Source organism: Procambarus clarkii, chromosome 38 (assembly GCF_040958095.1).
Source record: "Procambarus clarkii isolate CNS0578487 chromosome 38, FALCON_Pclarkii_2.0, whole genome shotgun sequence".
NCBI classification, from domain to species: Eukaryota; Metazoa; Arthropoda; class Malacostraca; order Decapoda; family Cambaridae; genus Procambarus; species Procambarus clarkii.
In genome coordinates, this window is record NC_091187.1 from 42102842 (window position 1) to 42123764 (window position 20923).

At 44.6% G+C, this 20923-nt stretch overlaps 1 protein-coding gene across 1 annotated transcript in view; it reads right to left on the bottom strand.

Annotated features, from left to right (window-relative positions):
- Positions 1-20923, bottom strand: part of LOC138372436 (uncharacterized) — an 86330-nt gene that overhangs the window by 35607 nt on the left and 29800 nt on the right. The window contains exons 3-4 of the mRNA XM_069337921.1: positions 3486-4187; positions 2838-2984 (exon numbers count right to left, since the gene is read on the bottom strand). Coding sequence (XP_069194022.1) covers positions 2838-2984; positions 3486-4187 — 849 coding nt within the window. The remainder of the gene's footprint in view (positions 1-2837; positions 2985-3485; positions 4188-20923) is intronic.

The window sequence follows — 20923 nt, forward strand, 5'->3', positions numbered from 1 at the left end:
TGTGTTACACTGCCTGTAGACACAATTAATAAATGTGGTTAGTCTAAACTACTTCACACGGTGATTAGTTATTACTAATTAGTATACATATATCTATCCGGTTCGAAGGACCATAATGTGGGATATCTGTGGCTTGACTCAATTATTTAATTATTTAATTATTTAATTTAATATCGAAGGACCACCCACTTTTGAGAAAAGAGGGAAACTAATAAAAGTGATCATTAGAAACACAAGGAAGAACCAGTTTCTTTGGATAAATATTAGAAAGAATAATCACTTAAATAAATAATGGACTGTATGGTTAATTAACTAAAGTCAGAGCCTCAAACACCTACATTGGGGGGGTATTGCTAGAACTTCATATACGTCTAGGAACTAGTGTGGTTCGTCATCAGTTCATTGTTGAGTAAAGAATATTATGACCAAAATATTATAGAATCAATAGGTAAATCCAAATAGAGAATATTAATGATTGTTAGAATTAAAGAGCAATCATCTAAGTAAACACACCAATCTCCAAATTCATATAGTAAGTACTCGATATGATAATATTATGGATATGTATAATAAATTGGAATAATTAAATGTGTACAAAAAGTCTTAGCTTTAAGACGATTTCTATGACATCGTTCCTGCTTCGTCCTCGTGATCTCAGGATCTCCACATAGAAGCCATTAGAGGTGAATAACACGAATGTTGTTAACGACTCGTTGACTCCTCACATACGAGCTGTAATTTAAAGGATATTACGTAGCATTGAACTAGGCTACTTAAATCTCAAAATTTATGAAAATAGAAAATGAAAATTAATGCGGTACTAATATTGGATTTGTTGTCGTCCCGCTATGTAACGACAGACTACCCACGAAATATACAATCTCTAATGATGCATCAAGAAAGAAAATATACTTAGCATGAGCGCAGTATATGCTGAAGTCTGCCGATATCGCGTCTCAGTCTCAAACTTCCATGATGTTCTACACGTGATTGAGAGTTTGGCTTGATTCTCGATGCGTTATTGTTTGACCGAGCACTATGGAGTACGTGGAAGAATAATTATTTGTTATAAGTTGGGTATCAGTGTAATTCTTGCTGATAATCCCAACGCCACGTGTCTCAGACTCTGACGCCACGACTTTCCTCTGTCCAAGTACGCACGCTGGCTGCTCACTCCGCAACACCAGCCTCAACAATGGCGTCTCCTCCCTCCTCAACCCACGTCCCGCATTCACCACCGAAATTATTTATCACGAATAATACTATTTCGCGCAATTGTGGTTGAAATACTTTAAAAAGGACTGGGTTGTGATTCTAGGGATTTAAATATTATTGTTTTCTCGTCTTATGGTGATAAACGAGAAATGGAGAAGATTTTAGTTTTCTCCATGGCATTCACGCGTGACAGAAAAACTATTACTTGATAACAATTGTAACTAAAAACTCTCGATTTAGAATTATTTGGGAGTTATGTTATCCGTAAATAATTATCACACGGAATACAGATGATTTTAGAGAACCACATTCAATTTTCTAGCACATTGGTAATAAATGTGTTTAACTAGATATAACCTGACGCAATGTTGGTGCTTTATTTCGTAAGAATTCTAGCATTAATACGCAGATATAATGGTTAGTTTATGTTAACATTACTGTTAGTAATTTTAGTGACAACTGTAGTTAGTATATAATAATAATGATTTATTATAATACAATAGTAGTGTATTAGTGTTGGAAATTTCCAACAACTGGCAGAGGGGAAGGTGCTGGATCTGTAGCTCCTACCCCCCCTCTACGGGCAGGGGGTTGGTAATGGACCTGTTGCCACAGCCCCCTCCCCCTCTACTGGCAGGGGATTGGTCCTGGGCCTGTAGCTCCTGCCCCCCCCCCTCTACTGGAAGCGGGTTGGTGCTGGACCTGTAGCTCCAGCCCCCCTCTACTGGCAGGGGGTTGGTGCTGGACCTGTAGCTCCAGCCCCCCCCCCCCCCCTCTACTGGCAGGGGGTTGGTGCTGGACCTGTAGCTCCAGCCCCCTTCTACTGGCAGGGGGGATGGTGCTGGACCTGTAGCTCCAGCCCCCCCCCCTCTACTGGCAGGAAGTTGGTGCTGGACCTGTACGTCCAGCCCCCCTCTACTGGCAGGGGGTTCGTGCTGGACCTGTAGCTCCAGCCCACCTCTACTGGCAGGGGGGGTTGATTCTGGACCTGTAGCTCCAGCCCCTCTCTACTGGCAGGGGATTGGAGCTGCACCTGTAGCTACAGCCCCCCTCTACTGACAGGGGGTTGGTGCTGGACCTGTAGCTCCAGCCCCACTCTACTGGCAGGGGGTTGGTGCTGGAGCTGTATCTCCAGACGTCCCTCCACTGGGAGGGGGGTTGGTGCTTGACCTGTAGCTCCAGCCCACCTCTACTGGCAGGGAGGTTGGTGCTGGAATTGTCTGGGAGTTGGTTGGCAATTTTAAGGCTTCAGTCTCTTAGAACCCAGCAGTGGTCTCTTTTGGTTCACTATCTTCCTGAATGCTTTCCCGGTTGGTTGGTGGAGTGTCACCCACTCTTTGCGCCTCTGTGAGGGGGCCAGGATCCCGGGTTCAATAGAGGATCACAGGTTCAATCATTATGCAGGACTGAAATGGTTCACATGTTTCTTTTCACCTGTTGGGCCTGTTCACCTACCAGTAAATATTTATCCCAGAGGTAGGACACTATTGTAAATTGTAAGTTAAAGAAAGTCAGTAGTTGACCTTGGGGAACCCCAATAAACCTAAGAACAGGCTTCCTTTCCTCAAAATGAAAATCAATATCTTGTGATATGACCTACGAGAGAAAATAAAAAAACTTACTGTTAATTGCTTCTGGGGGATCTCTCCAGTGATTTTCTGAACTTTATTCATGATGCTGGAGGCTGAGTCTCCCAGGTGTACGGGGTCAGCTGTGGCACCTGTCTCTGTGGTCATCATCTCCAGGGCCTCCCTGATGATCTCCTGCACCTGTCATTACCAACAAAAACATTAATGCTGGAACCTGGACTATAATGAAGCATCAGGCTGTGAGTAAAGTAACTGGACTATAATGAAGCATCAGGCTCTGAGTAAAGTACCTGGACTAAAATGAAGCATCAGGCTCTGAGTAAAGTAACAGGACTATAATGAAGCATCAGGCTCTGAGTAAAATGACTGGACTATAATGAAGCATCAGGCACTGAGTAAATAATCTGGACTATAATGAAGCATCAGGCTCTGAGTAAAGTAACAGGTCTATAATGAAGCATCAGGCACTGAGTAAAATAATTTCACAATATAAGTAATGGTGTTTCTCTACACTGACCACAGTGTAGAGAAACACCAAGATGACAGTTGACTTTATTAATAAAAATGTTTCCTATATATAAAGTCAACTCTCATCTTGATGTGTGTCCATGTCAAAAGTGTTTATATAGAGGCAATACTACACTCAGTTGGGTGAGAACAATGTGACCTTCAGCAACGTACCTTCACTGAGGTGTGGACAGTCTTGACATTTGGGAAGAGTTCCTGGCACTTCTGGAGCCAATCTTCTACTTTCATCTTGCACCCATCAGCTGTGTCTATGGTTGTGTCAACCTCCTGTGGAGTGTTGACTGTGTCGAGGCTTCCCAACATGGCCTGCAGCTGAGTCTTCCCTTCCTCTCCTTGTGTTGTCATATCCACCACACTGGTATCCTCCAGTTCCAAGAGCTTCATTGCTGACTTGTTCTGCTCTACCAGAGCATAGAGTCTGTCCTGGAGCTGCAGGTGGTGAGTCTTCCAATCCCCCAGCTGCCCCCGGTACTCCCCCAGCTGGGACAGTACTTCTTCACAGCTAGTAATGAGGCTGCTGATGATGCTCTTCTGATCCTGCACCAGGGAACGTAATGTCTTACTGATGCCTCTTGCAGGACCTTCATAAGGTTTTGCTGGCACTGCTTCCTCAGTTGTTAGCTGGATATTTTTGAGTTTCCTAACTAAAGCCTCCACAGCATAGCTAATTGGGAACTGACTGGCAGCTGTGGCAGCGTGCTCGGCACGGCAGCTGGGGCAGGTCAGCTGACCATTCTTGATAGCATTGTCAATACACTGGGAGCAGAATGTGTGGCCGCACGGCAGTGTGTGAGGCCGTAGCTGATTGCCATCATAATCGTTAAAACACACTGAACATGCCTCTGGTTTGTTATCCTGTGGATAAAATATTTGGTAAATCTAGATGTATTTACAACAAAAAATAATATTACAGTACTGCACAATATTTCTTGATAAAAATTACATAATATTTTCGTAATTTCTTTGTACAGAGGAACCTCAGTATTTGCACTACTCTCAATTCACACTGCTAACCGGCCACTGAGGCCGAGGTGTGCAGATAATGGGGGAGAGCCGCAACCAGACCCAACACATGATGTACTCCCAGCCTGATCAACCAAGCATCAATGTTCCAAGGACCCCCTCCAGAAAGCCGCCGTCTCAATCTCCACCAGAAAAGAAATAGACGGCTGCAACTGAACAAACCGACCACCAAGACTGAAAGAGCAAAAACCCCTGTGCAGGAGAGCATGAAGCTCACCAACCCGACCCCCAGAGGCCAATGCCAACAGAAACAGAACCTTGGAAAACAATCTTGAACTGAAGGGGCCACCACAAACCGAGGAAAAAGAGGGCAAAAGAGAGCACCCAGTGCAAGGACCAAGACGGTTCCGGCAGTGCATGAGTTGGCCAGAGGTGAAACTATACATGAGAAAGCTTGCAGAATGGGGCGGAAATTACATCCACCCTAAACACAAGCTGGAGCAGCTCCGCCAGCGCTGCAAGATAAGAGGCGACAGTAATAAGCATCAAATGATGGTCATGAAAAAGCCAAGAAAGAAAGAACAAAACAACCCGAACAGAAATAGAAGACAGCCTACAAAGAGAGAGGAAATGGCGAAAAGAACATCAAGAAACTTCATATTGTCGCCGAGACGAAGCTCGCAGGTGAGACACCTTCAATGAACCCACCTGATCACCATACATTCAGTATTTACATTCTTGTAAAGCCACTAGTACGCACAGCGTTTCGGGCAGGTCCTTAATCTAGCAGATAATTTTAAGTAGGTAATTTCAATCAGTGGTGATACACCCACGCCAAAAAGACCAGACACGAAGAGCAAAGGAGTAGACCAAACCAGCCATGTGCCAGACCATCCCAATCTGCTGAAAGAGGCGGAGTCGCGGAAAATGCCCTGGGAACATAGGATTAACCCTTAAACCACGCAATACATACATACATATACGATGGTAGTAACTTTCCCAAAACTGCTCAATTCATACATATATGATTGAGGGTCTAGCGAAAAATTAGAAATGCCCCGTGAGGGATAGGAGCAGCTATAGTCAAGCCGACCCGGAATGTAAACAGACACCACCTGGGGAAGAAATCCAGCGTAGGCCGCCAATGACTGCAGGCCTCAGTTGCCCGACAGAGACCATGGCGAGTGCATCACGTTCCACCAACCGACCCCCGCTCAGCAAAGCGTACATAGCGACCTTTGACTGAGGATGAAAGTAATCAGAATTTTTTCCTGGATGGTGATGAACCTGATATTGACTACTCCGAGTGAACATGCTAGTGCCATGAGGGCAAGGCCTAGCTCCTCACCCATGCCTCCCCGCCCACAATTGACACCACTTCATGCCAATCCACATAGTTCATGTGTTACTTTGTCAGATTTGTATGTTTTGGTCGACAGTTCGGAGAAAGGTGAATCATTTTCTGGTTTTAGTGATTTAGAATCAGAAAATAGTTTTGCTGCCGCTGGTGCCAGTGGAGTGTGTGGTGCTGCCAAGCAACATTTTGTTGCATCAGCAGCATGTAGTCCAACCATGCGGTACCGCATGGCACCACATGGGGACACTGACGAACAAAACCCCTCAACATAAACTAGTTTTCCCTCATCGTCCCTTCCCACCCGTACTGTTGCTATACGGGCTTCAGTTCCTGGTCCATGGATTCCTCCCGCTGTTGTCTCTCGAAAGACACCAGGTGTATATGTGTAGAGTGATGGGACAGATTTTGTTCCAGAAATTATGCCTTTGACAATTCAGATGTTGGGATTACAGACCTTTTCCCTGATACAGGTGACGATATGTTTGAAATGGACTACTTTACTGCATATTTTGATAAGCCGCTAATGGAACATATTGTTCAGGAAACGAACAAATATGCAGCTGATCTCATTCGTGAGGAGTTATCCGATTTTTCATGATTACAACGATGGAAAGATACAACTTTAGGTGAAATGTATGTGTTTTTGGCACTGTGTATGTTGATGAAGCATTGTGTCAAACACGTACTCGACCATTATTGGTGCAAAGACCAGACTGTTCCAACACCATTGTTCGGGAAATATATGTCTCGAGACAGATTTGCGATACTCCTCATGTGTCTTCATTTTGCAAGTAATAAAAACTAAACTGAAAATGATAGACTTTGGAAGGTGAGGCACATCCTGAATGAACTTGTTGGAGAGTACAGTGATTTCTATGTACCAGCTCACAAGTTGTGATTGACGAATCCCTTGTGCTTTTTAACCCTTAAACTGCGCAAAACTGCATATAAAGTTTTGAGTAACTGACACAAAAATGCGCAACACTGCAAGTGCAGTTTTGGAGTACTTCGCAAGATTTAAATGGCAGTGGATACACAGGGTTCACATCACCTTCCTCAGGGCTCTTGTAAACAGATGCCATTTAATTAAAAAAAATCGTGGGTAACATTCCCGGGTGTGAGAGCTTCAGTACTGAGTGAGCCACCAAGGCTGGCGCATGCAGCATGAGCTCACAGCATTGCTGTTCAGCTTGTGACCACAGCATTGCATTAAAATGCTAAAAATATATGTAACTGGTATTATTTAGAGATGATAGTATTACAGAAGATCCCTGACTGTGATATAAATGACTAGGATTCTGATAACAGCAAGATTGTTGTGATAATTTGCGCTGTACTGTGTGAGGAGTAATGTTGAGGGTAGGAGGGCTGTAGCGTAGTCTGCCGAATCTAAGTGGCCACCTATTCCTCTTTGCACTTACTATATACCATCTTAGTGGTTTGCTACGGTGAACAAATCATGTGATACTTATATATAATGTCTGTATTTAGTGAATTTAAGCAAAAACAGTATGGTAGGAGGAGGATGTGGGTGAGTCAGGTAAGGTGAGGGAGGGAGTGGCTGCCTGATGTGACGGCCAGTCCTTGCTGCCTTTTGACTCGGCATACCAACTTAGTGGTTCGTTATGCTGAACAAAAATGGAGATACAGTGGTACCTCGAATAACGAATTTAATCCGTTCCAGCGCCGTGATCATCATGTGAAACGGACGTCATACAAAACGAATGTCCCTTTGACAATAATGGAAATCAAAATAATCCTCTTTACCACCGAAAAACATCAATATGATATTCGATGTTTTAAATAATAGGGCAGCCTACCTTACATTCACTGAATAAACCTTTATGACATTTTTCTTTCTTCAAATTTGTTCAATATGTCTTTTTCATTTGTCTTATAGCAAAAGGTTCGTTCGGTGTTCGGCAGGTAGGCTGCTCCATGTTTCTTATTTATTTTTATTTATTTATTTATTTATATATATACAAGAAGGTACATTGGGTTAGTGAGAATACATTGGATAGTACAGTATTTACATTCTTGTAAAGCCACTAGTACGCACAGCGTTTCGGGCAGGTCCTTAATCTAGCAGATAATTTTAAGTAGGTAATTTCAATCAGTGGTGATACACCCACGCCAAAAAGACCAGACACGAAGAGCAAAGGAGTAGACCAAACCAGTCATGTGCTAGACCATCCCAATCTGCTGAAAGAGGTGGAGCCGCAGAAAATGCCCCGGGAACATAGGATTAACCCTTAAACCACGCAATACATACATACATATACGATGGTAGTAACTTTCCCAAAACTGCTCAATTCATACATATATGATTGAGAGTCTAGCGAAAAATTTGAAATGCCCCATGAGGGATAGGAGCAGCTATAGTCAAGCCGACCCCGAATGTAAACAGACACCACCTGGGGAAAAAATCCAGCGTAGGCCGCCAATGACTGCAGGCCTCAGTTGCCCGACAGAGACCATGGCGAGTGCATCACGTTCCACCAACCGACCCCGCTCAGCAAAGCGAACATAGCGATCTTGACTGAGGATGAAAGTAATCAGAATTTTTTCCTGGATGGTGATGAACCTGATATTGACTACTCCGAGTGAACATGCTAGTGCCATGAGGGCAAGGCCTAGCTCCTCAACCATGCCTCCCCGCCCGCAATTGACACCACTTCATGCCAATCCACATAGTTCATGTGTTACTTTGTCAGATTTGTATGTTTTGGTCGACAATTCGGAGAAAGGTGAATCATTTTCTGGTTTTAGAGATTTAGAATCAGAAAATAGTTTTGCTGCCGCTAGTGCCAGTGGAGTGAGTGGTGTTGCCAAGCAACATTTTGTTGCGTCAGCAGCATCTAGTCCAACCATGCGGCACCGTATGGCACCACATGGGGACACTGACGAACAAAACCCCTCAACATCAACTAGTTTTCCCTCATCGTCCCTTCCCACCCGTACTGTTGCTATACGGGCTTCAGTTCCTGGTCCATGGATTCCTCCCGCTGTTGCCTCTCGAAAGACACCAGGTGTATATGTGTAGAGTGATGGGACAGATTTTGTTCCAGAAATTATGCCTTTGACAATTCAGATGTTGGGATTACAGACCTTTTCCCCTGATACAGGTGACGATATGTTTGAAATGGACTACTTTACTGCATATTTTGATAAGCCGCTAATGGAACATATTGTTCAGGAAACGAACAAATATGCAGCTGATCTCATTCGTGAGGAGTTATCCGATTTTTCACGATTACAACGATGGAAAGATACAACTTTAGGTGAAATGTATGTGTTTTTGGCACTGTGTATGTTGATGAAGCATTGTGTCAAACACGTACTCGACCATTATTGGTGCAAAGACCAGACTGTTCCAACACCATTTTTTCGGGAAATATATGTCTCGAGACAGATTTGCGATACTCTTCATGTGTCTTCATTTTGCAAGTAATAAAAACTAAACTGAAAATGATAGACTTTGGAAGGTGAGGCACATATTGAATGAACTTGTTGGAGAGTACAGCGATTTCTATGTACCAGCTCACAAGTTTGTGATTGACGAATCCCTTGTGCTTTTTAACCCTTAAACTGCGCAAAACTGCATATAAAGTTTTGAGTAACTGACACAAAAATGCGCAACACTGCAAGTGCAGTTTTGGAGTACTTCGCAAGATTTAAATGGCAGTGGATACACAGGGTTCACATCACCTTCCTCAGGGCTCTTGTAAACAGATGCCATTTAATTAAAAAAAATCGTGGGTAACATTCCCGGGTGTGAGAGCTTCAGTACTGAGTGAGCCACCAAGGCTGGCGCATGCAGCATGAGCTCACAGCATTGCTGTTCAGTTTGTGACCACAGCATTGCATTAAAATGCTAAAAATATATGTAACTGGTATTATTTAGAGATGATAGTATTACAGAAGATCCCTGACTGTGATATAAATGACTAGGATTCTGATAACAGCAAGATTGTTGTGATAATTTGCGCTGTACTGTGTGAGGAGTAATGTTGAGGGTAGGAGGGCTGTAGCGTAGTCTGCCGAATCTAAGTGGCCACCTATTCCTCTTTGCACTTACTATATACCATCTTAGTGGTTTGCTACGGTGAACAAATCATGTGATACTTATATATAATGTCTGTATTTAGTGAATTTAAGCAAAAACAGTATGGTGGGAGGAGGATGTGAGTGAGTCAGGTGAGGTGAGGGAGGGAGTGGCTGCCAGTGGCAGGCTGCCTGATGTGCCGGCCAGTCCTTGCTGCCTTTTGACTCGGCATACCAACTTAGTGGTTCGTTATGCTGAACAAAAATGGAGATACAGTGGTACCTCGAATAACGAATTTAATCCGTTCCAGCGCCGTGATCGTCATGTGAAACGGACGTCATACAAAACGAATGTCCCTTTTGACAATAATGGAAATCAAAATAATCCTCTTTACCACCGAAAAACATCAATATGATATTCGATGTTTTAAATAATAGAGCAGCCTACCTTACATTCACTGAATAAACCTTTATGACATTTTTCTTTCTTCAAATTTGTTCAAGTTGCTAAGAGGTCCTCAGGAGATTTACACACAAAAAAAAATCTAAAAAATAGTTTCGTCTTCTAAAAATGTTAATTTGTGTTCCCTGATCACAGGAAAAATAAAAAATAAATCGTAGGTGACATATTTTGGCCACAATTGGCCGAGGAAGTCTGGCAAAATGTGGGCGTTGACAGAGCAGTCGTGAGTGGTGGTCAGCGTCACCTGAGATGTCAGGCAAGAGTTGCCACAAAGATATTATTACCTAATTATTTCAATGTTTCTGATTGACTTTTCCTTCGTTTTTTTTTTGCAGTAATATTATTCAATAGTGTGTAGTGTGATATATTTATATAATAAAAGTGGTGAATCATCGCTATACTCAAAATTATGATGTGCATATTAGTGATTCAATTATTATGTTCATAAAACAATTACAGTAAAACAAACAGTTTTACTGTTATTACATTTTAGATATAGGTTATATATAAGTATCTGCATGTTTTGTTCACCATAACAAACCACTCAGTTGGTGTTATGAGTCAAAAAGCAACGAGGAGTGACCGCCACACACCAGCCAGTTACTCGTTGCCACTCCCTCAACAACACCTCACTCACCCACTTTCTCCTCCCACCATCCTGTTTTTTATTTTATTCACTATATACAGACGTTTATATATATAAGTATCACATGTTTTGTTCAACACAACTGTACAACTAAGCTGATATAGGTAGTTCAGGCACTAAGAGACGTTGCTACACAGTCAGCTGGCGGCTACCTCCCTCACTCATTCAAGGTCAGGCGTGGGTCTGGCGCACTAAAATTTATCTCCCAACAACACTGTTTGCAGTGTTATTACACTATATACACACATTATATATAAGTATCTACATTTGTGTTCACCATAGACAACCACTGAGCTGGTATGGTGAATTCAGACAATAACAGGTGGCCACATAAACAGAAAACGATGCTATCTCCCTCCGTCTCTCAGCATTACTCCTCTCACAGTGCTAATTATCACAACATTCCTGCTATTATCACAATCCTGGTCATTTTTATCACAGTCAGGGGTCATCTGTAATACTGTCATCGCTAAATAATAGCAGTTACATATTTATTTTGACATTTTTAGGCGATGCTGTGGTCACAAGATGAAGAGCAATGCTGTTAGCTCATGCTGCGTGCACCAGCCTTGGTTGCTCCAACAGCACTGTGGCTCTCACACCGGAGAATATTGCCCATGATTTTTTTTAAACATGGCGTCTGTTTACAAGAGCCCTGAGGAAGCTAATGTGAACCCCATGTAGCCACGGGCCATTTGAATCGTACCTGGCACCCTATGGCATTTATACACACCATGCGCACCATGGGACATGTTACTCATGGCGTATATACTGTATTGCCAAGCCCAGTTTAAGGGTTACATAAAATGAAAAAAAATAATGAAATTTTTTGAAAAACACAACACATGTCACAAAGGTTCATTCTGTGGTTGCCAGGTAGGCTGCTCCATGTTTCTTTAACCCTTAACATGCTCGGGGTTTAACCCTCAAACCGCTAGGGGGCCAAATGGAATTCACACCCACAGGCGCAACAACAAAAAAAATCCAAAAAATTCTTTCGTCTTATAGAAGTGTTCATTTTTGTTCCCTGATCACGGAAAAAATAACAAAAAAATCGTAGGTGGCATATTTTAGCCGCAATAGGGTAGGGAAGTGTGGCAAAAAAGGGGCGTTGGCAGAGCCTTCGCCAGACGAGGTCTACTCCACCCGAGCTGTCAGACGGCAGTTGCCACAAATATATTATTACCCAATTATTTCAATGTCTCTGATTTTTTCTTAGTTTTTTTGCAGTAATATTATTCCATACAGTGAATTGTGATATATTTATATTATAAAATGTGTGAACCATCGCTGTACTCAAAATTATGGTGTGCATATTAGTGATTCAATTATTATGTTCATAAAACAATAAACAAATAGTTTGCTGTTGTTACACTATATACACAGGTTATATATAAGTATTTGCATGTTTTGTACACCATAACAAACTACTAAGTTGGTCTTGTGAGTCAAAAAGCAACGAGGAGTGATCGCCAAACACCAGCGAGCCACTCACTGCTACTCCCTCCCTCAAGACCACCTCACTCACCCTCATTCACCTCCCACAATACTCTTTCTGTATTTATTCACTATACACAGACGTATATATACGTATTTACATGTTTTGTTCACCATAACTGTACATCTAAGCTTGTATGGTGAGTAAAGGCACAAAGACGTAGCTACTCACACAGTCAGCTGATCGGCGGCCGCCCTCAAGGCCAGACGCACTAATATTTGTCCTCCAACAATATTGTTTGTGGAGGACAAATATTGTATACTGTAATACTATACTGTATATACTGTAATACTATCATATCTACCTGTTTTATTCACCATACCTGAACAAATAAGTTGATATGGTGCCGAAAGATCATAGTGGCCATCAGTAAACAACATGCCAAGTCGTGCAGACGACGCTCCTCCCTCACCAAAATGGCAGCTTCCAACCTACTCCTATTGCTGTTATTACACTCTGTACACACGTTATATATAAGTATCTACATTTGTGTTCACCATGGCGAACCACTAAGCTGGCAAGTGAGTGCAGTCAATAAATGGTGGCTACACACAGTCAGAAAACGACGCCACAACCCTCCCTCCCACAGCCTTACTCCTCCCTCCATGGAGCACAGTGCTAAATATCACCACAATCCTGCTATTATCAGAATCCTGGTCAGTTTTATCACAGTCAGGGGGCTTCAGTAATACTATCACTGCTAAATAATAGCAGAATCATTTATATTATGGTATTTGTAGGCGATGCTGTGGTCACAAGCTGAACAGCGGTGCTGTGAGCTCGTGCTGCGTGCGCCAGCCTTGGTGGCTTGCTCAATACTGACGCTGTAACACCCAAGAATGTTGGCCTGGATTTTTTTTCTACGTGGCATCGGGCAACTATCGGTCGTGGCTGTACTATAGCTGCCCCTGTCCCAGGCGGGGCGTTTAAATTATAGCGCTAGACACGAAATCATATATAAATGATGTGCGCGGTTTCCGTATCCCGCAAAATTGGCGTTTAAAGCTTCAACAAGGCAATGGACGAACGCGCTGCTGAGGACAAAGCGCCGAACCCCGGGACAGACCCAAGCGTCCTCACATCCTCCACGAGCCAATCCGAGGACAGCTCCAGGAGGAAAAGAACTATAAGGGCCGAAGCCAAAAGGCCCCAGGCGCGCAAGTCCTCCGCTATGAGCGCAGCCAAAAGGGCGGGAACCTGCACATGAAGCTGAACAACGCCCACATCGCGCGGAAAGGCAGGGGCAAAGAAGCACTCTTTCAGGTACTCAAGATCGCCCCCAGGAAAACCTGAAGCACCGTGGAAGCTTCCTGGCACTCCAGCGTGCGGGAACGACATAAGGAATGCCAGGAATCCAGAACAAACAAGGGGGAAGTCAGCTAGCCAGGAAGACTCCAGAACCTCGTAACAGAGCCAGAAAGGGAACGAAGTCCCAAACCTGAACTCGGACAGATCCATTTCCGAGGCATAATCCGGGTCACGCAGGAGGTAAGCTGCAAGGGCCACTCGCACCACACCAGGTTGGATGTGATAAGCCGAAAACCTCCAGAAAGACGGAAACCGACATACCCGGGGAAACACGGAACCGAACCCAGGGAGGGGCCGACACCAAATTCAACTCGTACACAGAGGGGGGAAAAGAAAGCCCCACACCTTGTAACAATAAGCCCCGCTCAGAGGGAAGAAAAACCCAGGCGGGGTCCAGCGGGGCCCAAGGCCCCCAAGTCAGCCCCTCCCCAGCCTCGAGGTCCTTCACCACAGGATCCGGGCCGAGTCCTCTCCCCAAGCCCCGACCCCACAAGACAAGGACGGAGCAGCCGTAAAGGCCGGAAGAAAGGGGGCCCACTGGTCAGACCCAGAAGCTTCGGCCGGGAGACAAGACTCGAACGCCTCTGTTGCCCCCCCCCCTCGGAAGGGGCACCCACGAAGCTGCCCGAGTCTCGAGATCAAGTAACCCCTGCTCCGACTCCAAAACCTTCAGACGTTTCGGGGCCGAAAGCAGGGGAGAGGGGGACCAGAACGAGCAGAAAGGGAAGGACGACTAGGTGCGGACTGAACCAGGATCAAAGCGACCCTCACCCCAAGTCCGGGTCTCGAAAAGCAAAGCGGGGCAGCCCCGAGGCATAAGGGTGAGCAACCAACCGAGCCCGTTGCAACAGACGAAACCTAGCTTGCAATGCACGCGCCGCCTGTACCCAAATAGAATCATCAGAGGATTGGGTAAATTGAGTCACAAGCAAGCAGCAACACTCACAGGACTCAGGGTCGAAAGTATCACCGACCCAACAGGCAGCGTGGCAGAGGCCAAAACAATGAGGGTCACCCTGAGACAAGGGAACCAAGCAACCATCAAACTCGCACACAGCGAGAGGGACTCCAGGGTCACATCCATCGGACCCACGCGCCCCTTAGGGGATTCCCAGGGTCCCGAGAGTTTACTTTAAGAGGACTCGCGCTCAGGTAGTCCCAGGCAGAGCGCTGCTAACCGGCACCCAAAACTACTAAGCAAACTTCTATAGCTGTACCCCAGGGACATGTACACCCACGGGGACCTAGCAGGGGCGCCACCGAGGAGAACCGTGGAAGGGCAAACACCAGTGGAATAATAGGACAGAACCCCCACCAGGCAAAAACAAAAAGAAAAACAAAATCCTGCAGGAAGAGAGCGAACCCCAAGGAACAGAGCCGGCCACTATGTCGGGAATACAAAGCTGTGCAGCACCCTGCGCCCCTACCAGTGCAAACTGCCTCTTACCTGCAGGGAACACGGGAGAACAGACCACCCAAGAGCCTAACAGGCGGCCGAAAAACCGAAAAGGTAAAACAGACCAGCAGAGGCAGACCCCGAGGAGCCTGTGGAAGGTGGCCCAAGCCCCAAGGGCAGTACTTACAGGGCACCTAGGTAAGGCAGCCCTAGGCATGCAGCCCGAGTACTGAAGATAACTCCTGGCTCTCGCACCCACAAAAACAAACACCACACGCAAAGCACAGTGCTGTAGCGACACTGGAGCCAGAGCACACGACCTTCGCCTATAGCATCAGCCTCAAGAACTGAGGTGTGGGTAGCCGGTGTGAAGGGTCTGGGGCTCCCCCTTCCCCCTCCCGGGGAGAGGGGAGCTGCGCAGACAGTGGCGCGGTGACGTGTGACATCACATTAGTTTACTTGTTTTCTGTTGGAGAGTTCTATCCACTAGTTTGGCTTTTGGTAGCAATTTTCATTAGAATAGGGGTTTGTTTTGAGGCGCTTACCTTTCTGGGTGCCAGTTCGGTCGATGGCAGACATAGAATGCTTCCAACACACGGGGGGTTTCTATAGGCCATTGCTCCCCTTGCCTCTCTGAGGGGGCTCTGGTTCTGGCCATGGTCCCCGGTAGGCCTAAGAACTCCATACACATGACTGATGCCAAAGTCTGACATTAGCATATCAGCCTGGGAAAGCTCCGGGGCTCCCCCCCCCCCCCAGATAATCGGGAGTTTTGCTTTTACCAGACGTTAGGAGGGTGAGCACGTTTAAAGACAGTGGGAACGAGTAAGGAGGGTGGGCATGAGTAAGGAGGGTGGGCATGAGTAAGGAGGGTGGGCAGGAGTAAGGAGGGTGGGCAGGAGTAAGGAGGGTGGGAACAAGTAAGGAGGGTGGGCAGGAGTAAGGAGGGTGGGCAGGAGTAAGGAGGGTGGGCAGGAGTAAGAAGGGTGGGCAGGAGTAAGGAGGGTGGGCAGGAGTAAGAAGGGTGGGCATGAGTAAGGAGGGTGGGAACAAGTAAGGAGGGTGGGCAGGAGTAAGGAGGGTGGGCATGAGTAAGGAGGGTGGGCAGGAGTAAGGAGGGTGGGCAGGAGTAAGGAGGGTGGGTAGGAGTAAGGAGGGTGGGCAGGAGTAAGGAGGGTGGGAGGAGGCAGGAGTAAGAAGGGTGGGCAGGAGTAAGGAGGGTGGGCAGGAGTAAGAAGGGTGGGCATGAGTAAGGAGGGTGGGAACAAGTAAGGAGGGTGGGCAGGAGTAAGGAGGGTGAGCATGAGTAAGGAGGGTGGGCAGGAGTAAGGAGGGTGGGCAGGAGTAAGAAGGGTGGGCAGGAGTAAGGAGGGTGGGTAGGAGTAAGGAGGGTGGGCAGGAGTAAGGAGGGTGGGCAGGAGTAAGGAGGGTGGGCAGGAGTAAGAAGGGTGGGCAGGAGTAAGGAGGGTGGGTAGGAGTAAGGAGGGTGGGCAGGAGTAAGGAGGGTGGGCAGGAGTATGGAGGGTGGGCAGGAGTAAGGAGGGTGGGCAGGAATGGGGAAGGGGGTATGGGCGGGTTCTCAGCTGCCTCCCCTCCCTCTCTGACAGCCTAGGTAATACAAACCACATGCATTAACCCTTAAGCTGCTACAGCCTGGGCTGTAAAAGCTGGAGCTGGGCAAAAAAATATTTGAATTATGTGAAAATTAATATTAAATGTTAAATAAATCACCAACTTATTGGCTTAAGCATCATGAAAGTTTCATCCCAATATTTTCAAAAATGTATTTTAGACAATTTTTTTTTTAAAGGAGAACATTTTATTGATAAGAGAACAGCTCCTATTAACTGGAACTGAGGAATAATGCAGTAATAAGGAGATGTGAGTACTTGTCCAATGTACAAACAAGAAGAATAGTAGCAAGAAGTGTCCACAAAGTGGATATGCAACAGTTGCCTTTATATCATTGCTGAGTAATACATAATAATACCAATAATAATGAGTGTTATCATGCCCTACTTTGTTATATATCATAAAAATGCGTTGCCTAATGTTAATATCTGTTACTTTCTCCAAAGTCTAAAAAATATTTTTTGGGTGGTATATTTTTTTTTCTTATTTGTTTATTATCTGATGTTGTTATAACCTCTACATCCTAGAGAATGCATACCCATCCCTAACTATGTCAAGATAGAATGAAATTGGTTATCAAATAAATCAGTCACAACTGGCAGAACTTGGGACTTTGAATTTTTTTGACGAGTTTTTCAGATTTCAAATTCTATTTTCTTTGTCTCTTTAGGCAGTTTTGATGATTGGGGACCAGATTAGGGCTTTATCACTTTTATAAAGTATAAATTTTTATCCCCTAAATCATTACAATTAATCCCAATATTTTGTTTTTTTGAGGGTTATTTTTTCTTGACATCATTCCAACACACATTGACCTACAGCTTTCACATACTCGAGTACGAATGTCAAACAACGTATATTAAAACATACAAGTAAATTAATGAATTAGAACTACAGTGGTACCTCGCATAACGATCGCCCCAAAAGACGAACATTTTGGGTAACGAACGGCCCGATCGGCGTCAAATCGTCCCGTATGACGAACGCTGATTTGAGTAACGTCAACACCACATGGTGGGGTCGCGCTGCTTCTTGCACATTCTTAGACGCCTCCGATGATGCACATAAATTATGTTGTTCTTGTTTAAAGATGCTAATGATGCTGGGATATAAAGGGGTGACTGCTGAGATGTTGCAAAGCATTGACGTTTTTGTAGGAAAAAAGAAATGAAATGTCTGATATACAACAAATGTCAAAAAGGTTTGTTCGGTGTTCGGCAGGTAGGCTGCTCCATTATAACAATCTTGCTTTGTTTCAAATGTGTTCCATTTGTTTTGTATTTGTCATTTACGTCGCAATAATGGAGCAGCCTATCTTACATATACACTCAACAAACCATTATGACATTTTCCTTCCTTCAAATGTGTTCAATATTTATTTTTCATTTGTCTTATAGCAAAAGGTTCGTTCGGTGGTCGGCAGGTAGGCTGCTCCATGTTTCTTACATACAAAAAACGTAGATAATAAAAAAATTAAGAATTTTGAAAACCAGTACAAATGTCAAAAAGGTTCGTTCGGTGGTCTACAGTCGGTTGCTCCATGTTTCTTAAATAAAAAAAATAAAAGAACTGTTGAAACAATTTGAAAAATGGACAAATGCCATAAAGGTTCGTTCAGTGTTTGTCGGGTAGGCTGCTCCATTATTGAGACGTAAGTGACAAATACAAAACAAATGGAACACATTTGAAACAAAGAAAGATTGTCATAATGGAGCAGCCTACCCAACAAACACTGAACGAACCTTTTGCTATAATGAATATGAAAGACTAGGGCTGCTGGCTGGGTTAGTACTGCGTGAGCAACCATTTGTGGCACACGTGCCTCTGGCTCTCAAACACCTGTCCGACACGATGTTGAAAGACTGTGCTCAGTCGCTGAAATTCAGACCTTATTGTTTGAAGAACATATGGGTCATAACATTGGTGAAGCTAGGCGCAATAAGGGCTTAACACAATGGTCGGATGCCAGTGATACAGCACCTATGAGGATAATACAGCGAGCGTCTCCAGTTGTAGCTCTGAGCCCCACCCTTGCCATCTCCAATTTATACAGATGATGCATAGATGAATCGTTTTCTGCGTTCAGTGATGATGCATCTGATACAAGTAGCATACAAGTGATACAAAATGACAGGTTGGATAACAAGAACTTTTCACACTAGAGATGCTATACCGATGATGATACTTTTCAAAACGCTTGTGCTCTCTAGAGTGGAGTACTGCTGCACAATGACAGCCCCTTTCAAAGCTGGAGAAATTGCTGACCTGGAGAGCGTGCAGAGATCCTTTACTGCTAGAATCCACTCAGTAAAGCATCTAAACTATTGGGACCGACTAAAGAGCCTAAAACTGTACTCCCTTGAGCGCAGGCGGGAGAGGTACATAATAATTTACATGTGGAAAATATTAGAGGGGCTGGTCCCAAACCTGCACAGAAATAACATCACATGAGACCAGAAGACATAGGAGGATGTGCAGAATACCCCCGTTGAAAAGCAGAGGTGCAACAGGTACTCTGAGAGAGAACTCTATCAACATCAGAGGCCCGAGACTGTTCAACACGCTTCCACTACACATAAGGGGCATAACTGGCCGACCCCTCACAGTGTTCAAGAGAGAACTGGATAAGCACCTCCAAAGGATACCTGATCAACGAGGCTGTGACTCATACGTAGGCTGCGAGCAGCCGCGTCCAACAGCCTGGTTGATCAGTCCGGCAACCAGGAGGCCTGGTCAACGACAAGTCCATGGGGAAGCTAAGCCCCGGAAGCACCTCAAGGTAACCTCAAGGTAAGGTAGCATAGATGAACAGTGTTAGCGGCTTCCATGGTGGTGTTGTTCATAGATATTTTCAAGAATACCTGAATCTCTTCCTGACTGATGGACACTCTTTGAGGCTAGCTGAATCTCTTCCAGTGTGGGACCTTACAAAGCGATCTTTTCAAGACTACCTTACAATGTGAGTTTTTCCTATAATCGTTTCAATACTACCTTATGCTTTACAAGCTTGGCTACATACCACCTACAAGTACTAAAGCCAAGGGTGCACGCGAGTGCGTTATTTGCAAGCACACAGAACGATGAAACAGGAAACGAAAATCTATCTGTAGCTGGTGCAAGGAGAGCAAAGTCGCGCTGTGTACCATGGACTACTTCGTTGACTATTCCGCACCTCCAAAGTACTGAGTGTGTAATACCGTGTGTTACTGTGTAAATAGTATGTGAAACTGTACATATTGTAATTTTAGTGAATTTTTACCACATAATATTGTGACAATAAACATTTATTGTGGACACATTACTGACACATGTATCACAGTTCCATGGAAAATTATGAACATTCTACTGTATACATATTGTAAAGGTCACAAATATGCATCATATACAATAAAGGAAACAAATAAAACCGCATTGGAAATGCATAGAAAAAATATTTGAAAATATATTTGTGGCAACACGCGGTGCTTGAATGGCCCGCGCGGCCATGTCTGGGTGCTTCACACACGGGCGACCAGGCCCTGATGACATCACAGCGCACCTTGTCCACGCCCTCACAGCCAAAGTAAGTGGAATTTGGTAATTATTTTTACATAGACATTTTCAGGGACGGTAATTTATCATTTTACAAAGAAAAATTATGTTTTGGGGAACATTTGATGTCATGCACACTGGAGGAATTTCACAATAAACACAGTGCGTCACACTGGTTACATGGGGGACACTCGTTTTGTATGACGTCCGTTTCACATGACGAACATGGAACGGATTAAATTCGTTACTCGAGGTACCACTGTATCTACATTTATGTTCACCATAGCAAACCACTAAGCTGGTATGGTGAGAGTAGACAGTAAAAGGTGGCCACACTGAGTCAGCAGACAACGCTACCTCCCTCCCCACCAAGATTACTCCTCCCACCACAGCGCTAATTATCACCACAATCCTGCTATTATCAGAATCATGGTCATTTTTATCACAGTCAGGAGGTCTTCTGTAAAACTATCATCGCTAAATAATACCATGTACATATATATATATTTTGACATTTTCAGACGATGCTGTGGTCACAAGCTGAACAGTAGTGCTGTGAGCTCATGGTGCGTGTGTGCCAGCCTTGGTGGCTCACTCAGAACTGAATCTCTCACATGAAGATATGTTACCCCACCATTTTTTTCTAGGCGGCGTCTGTTTACTATCAGCTGTGGCTGGACTATAGCTGCCCCTGTCCCTCGCGGGGTATATAAAATTGTGCGCTAGACCCTTAATTGTACATGAATGTATTGC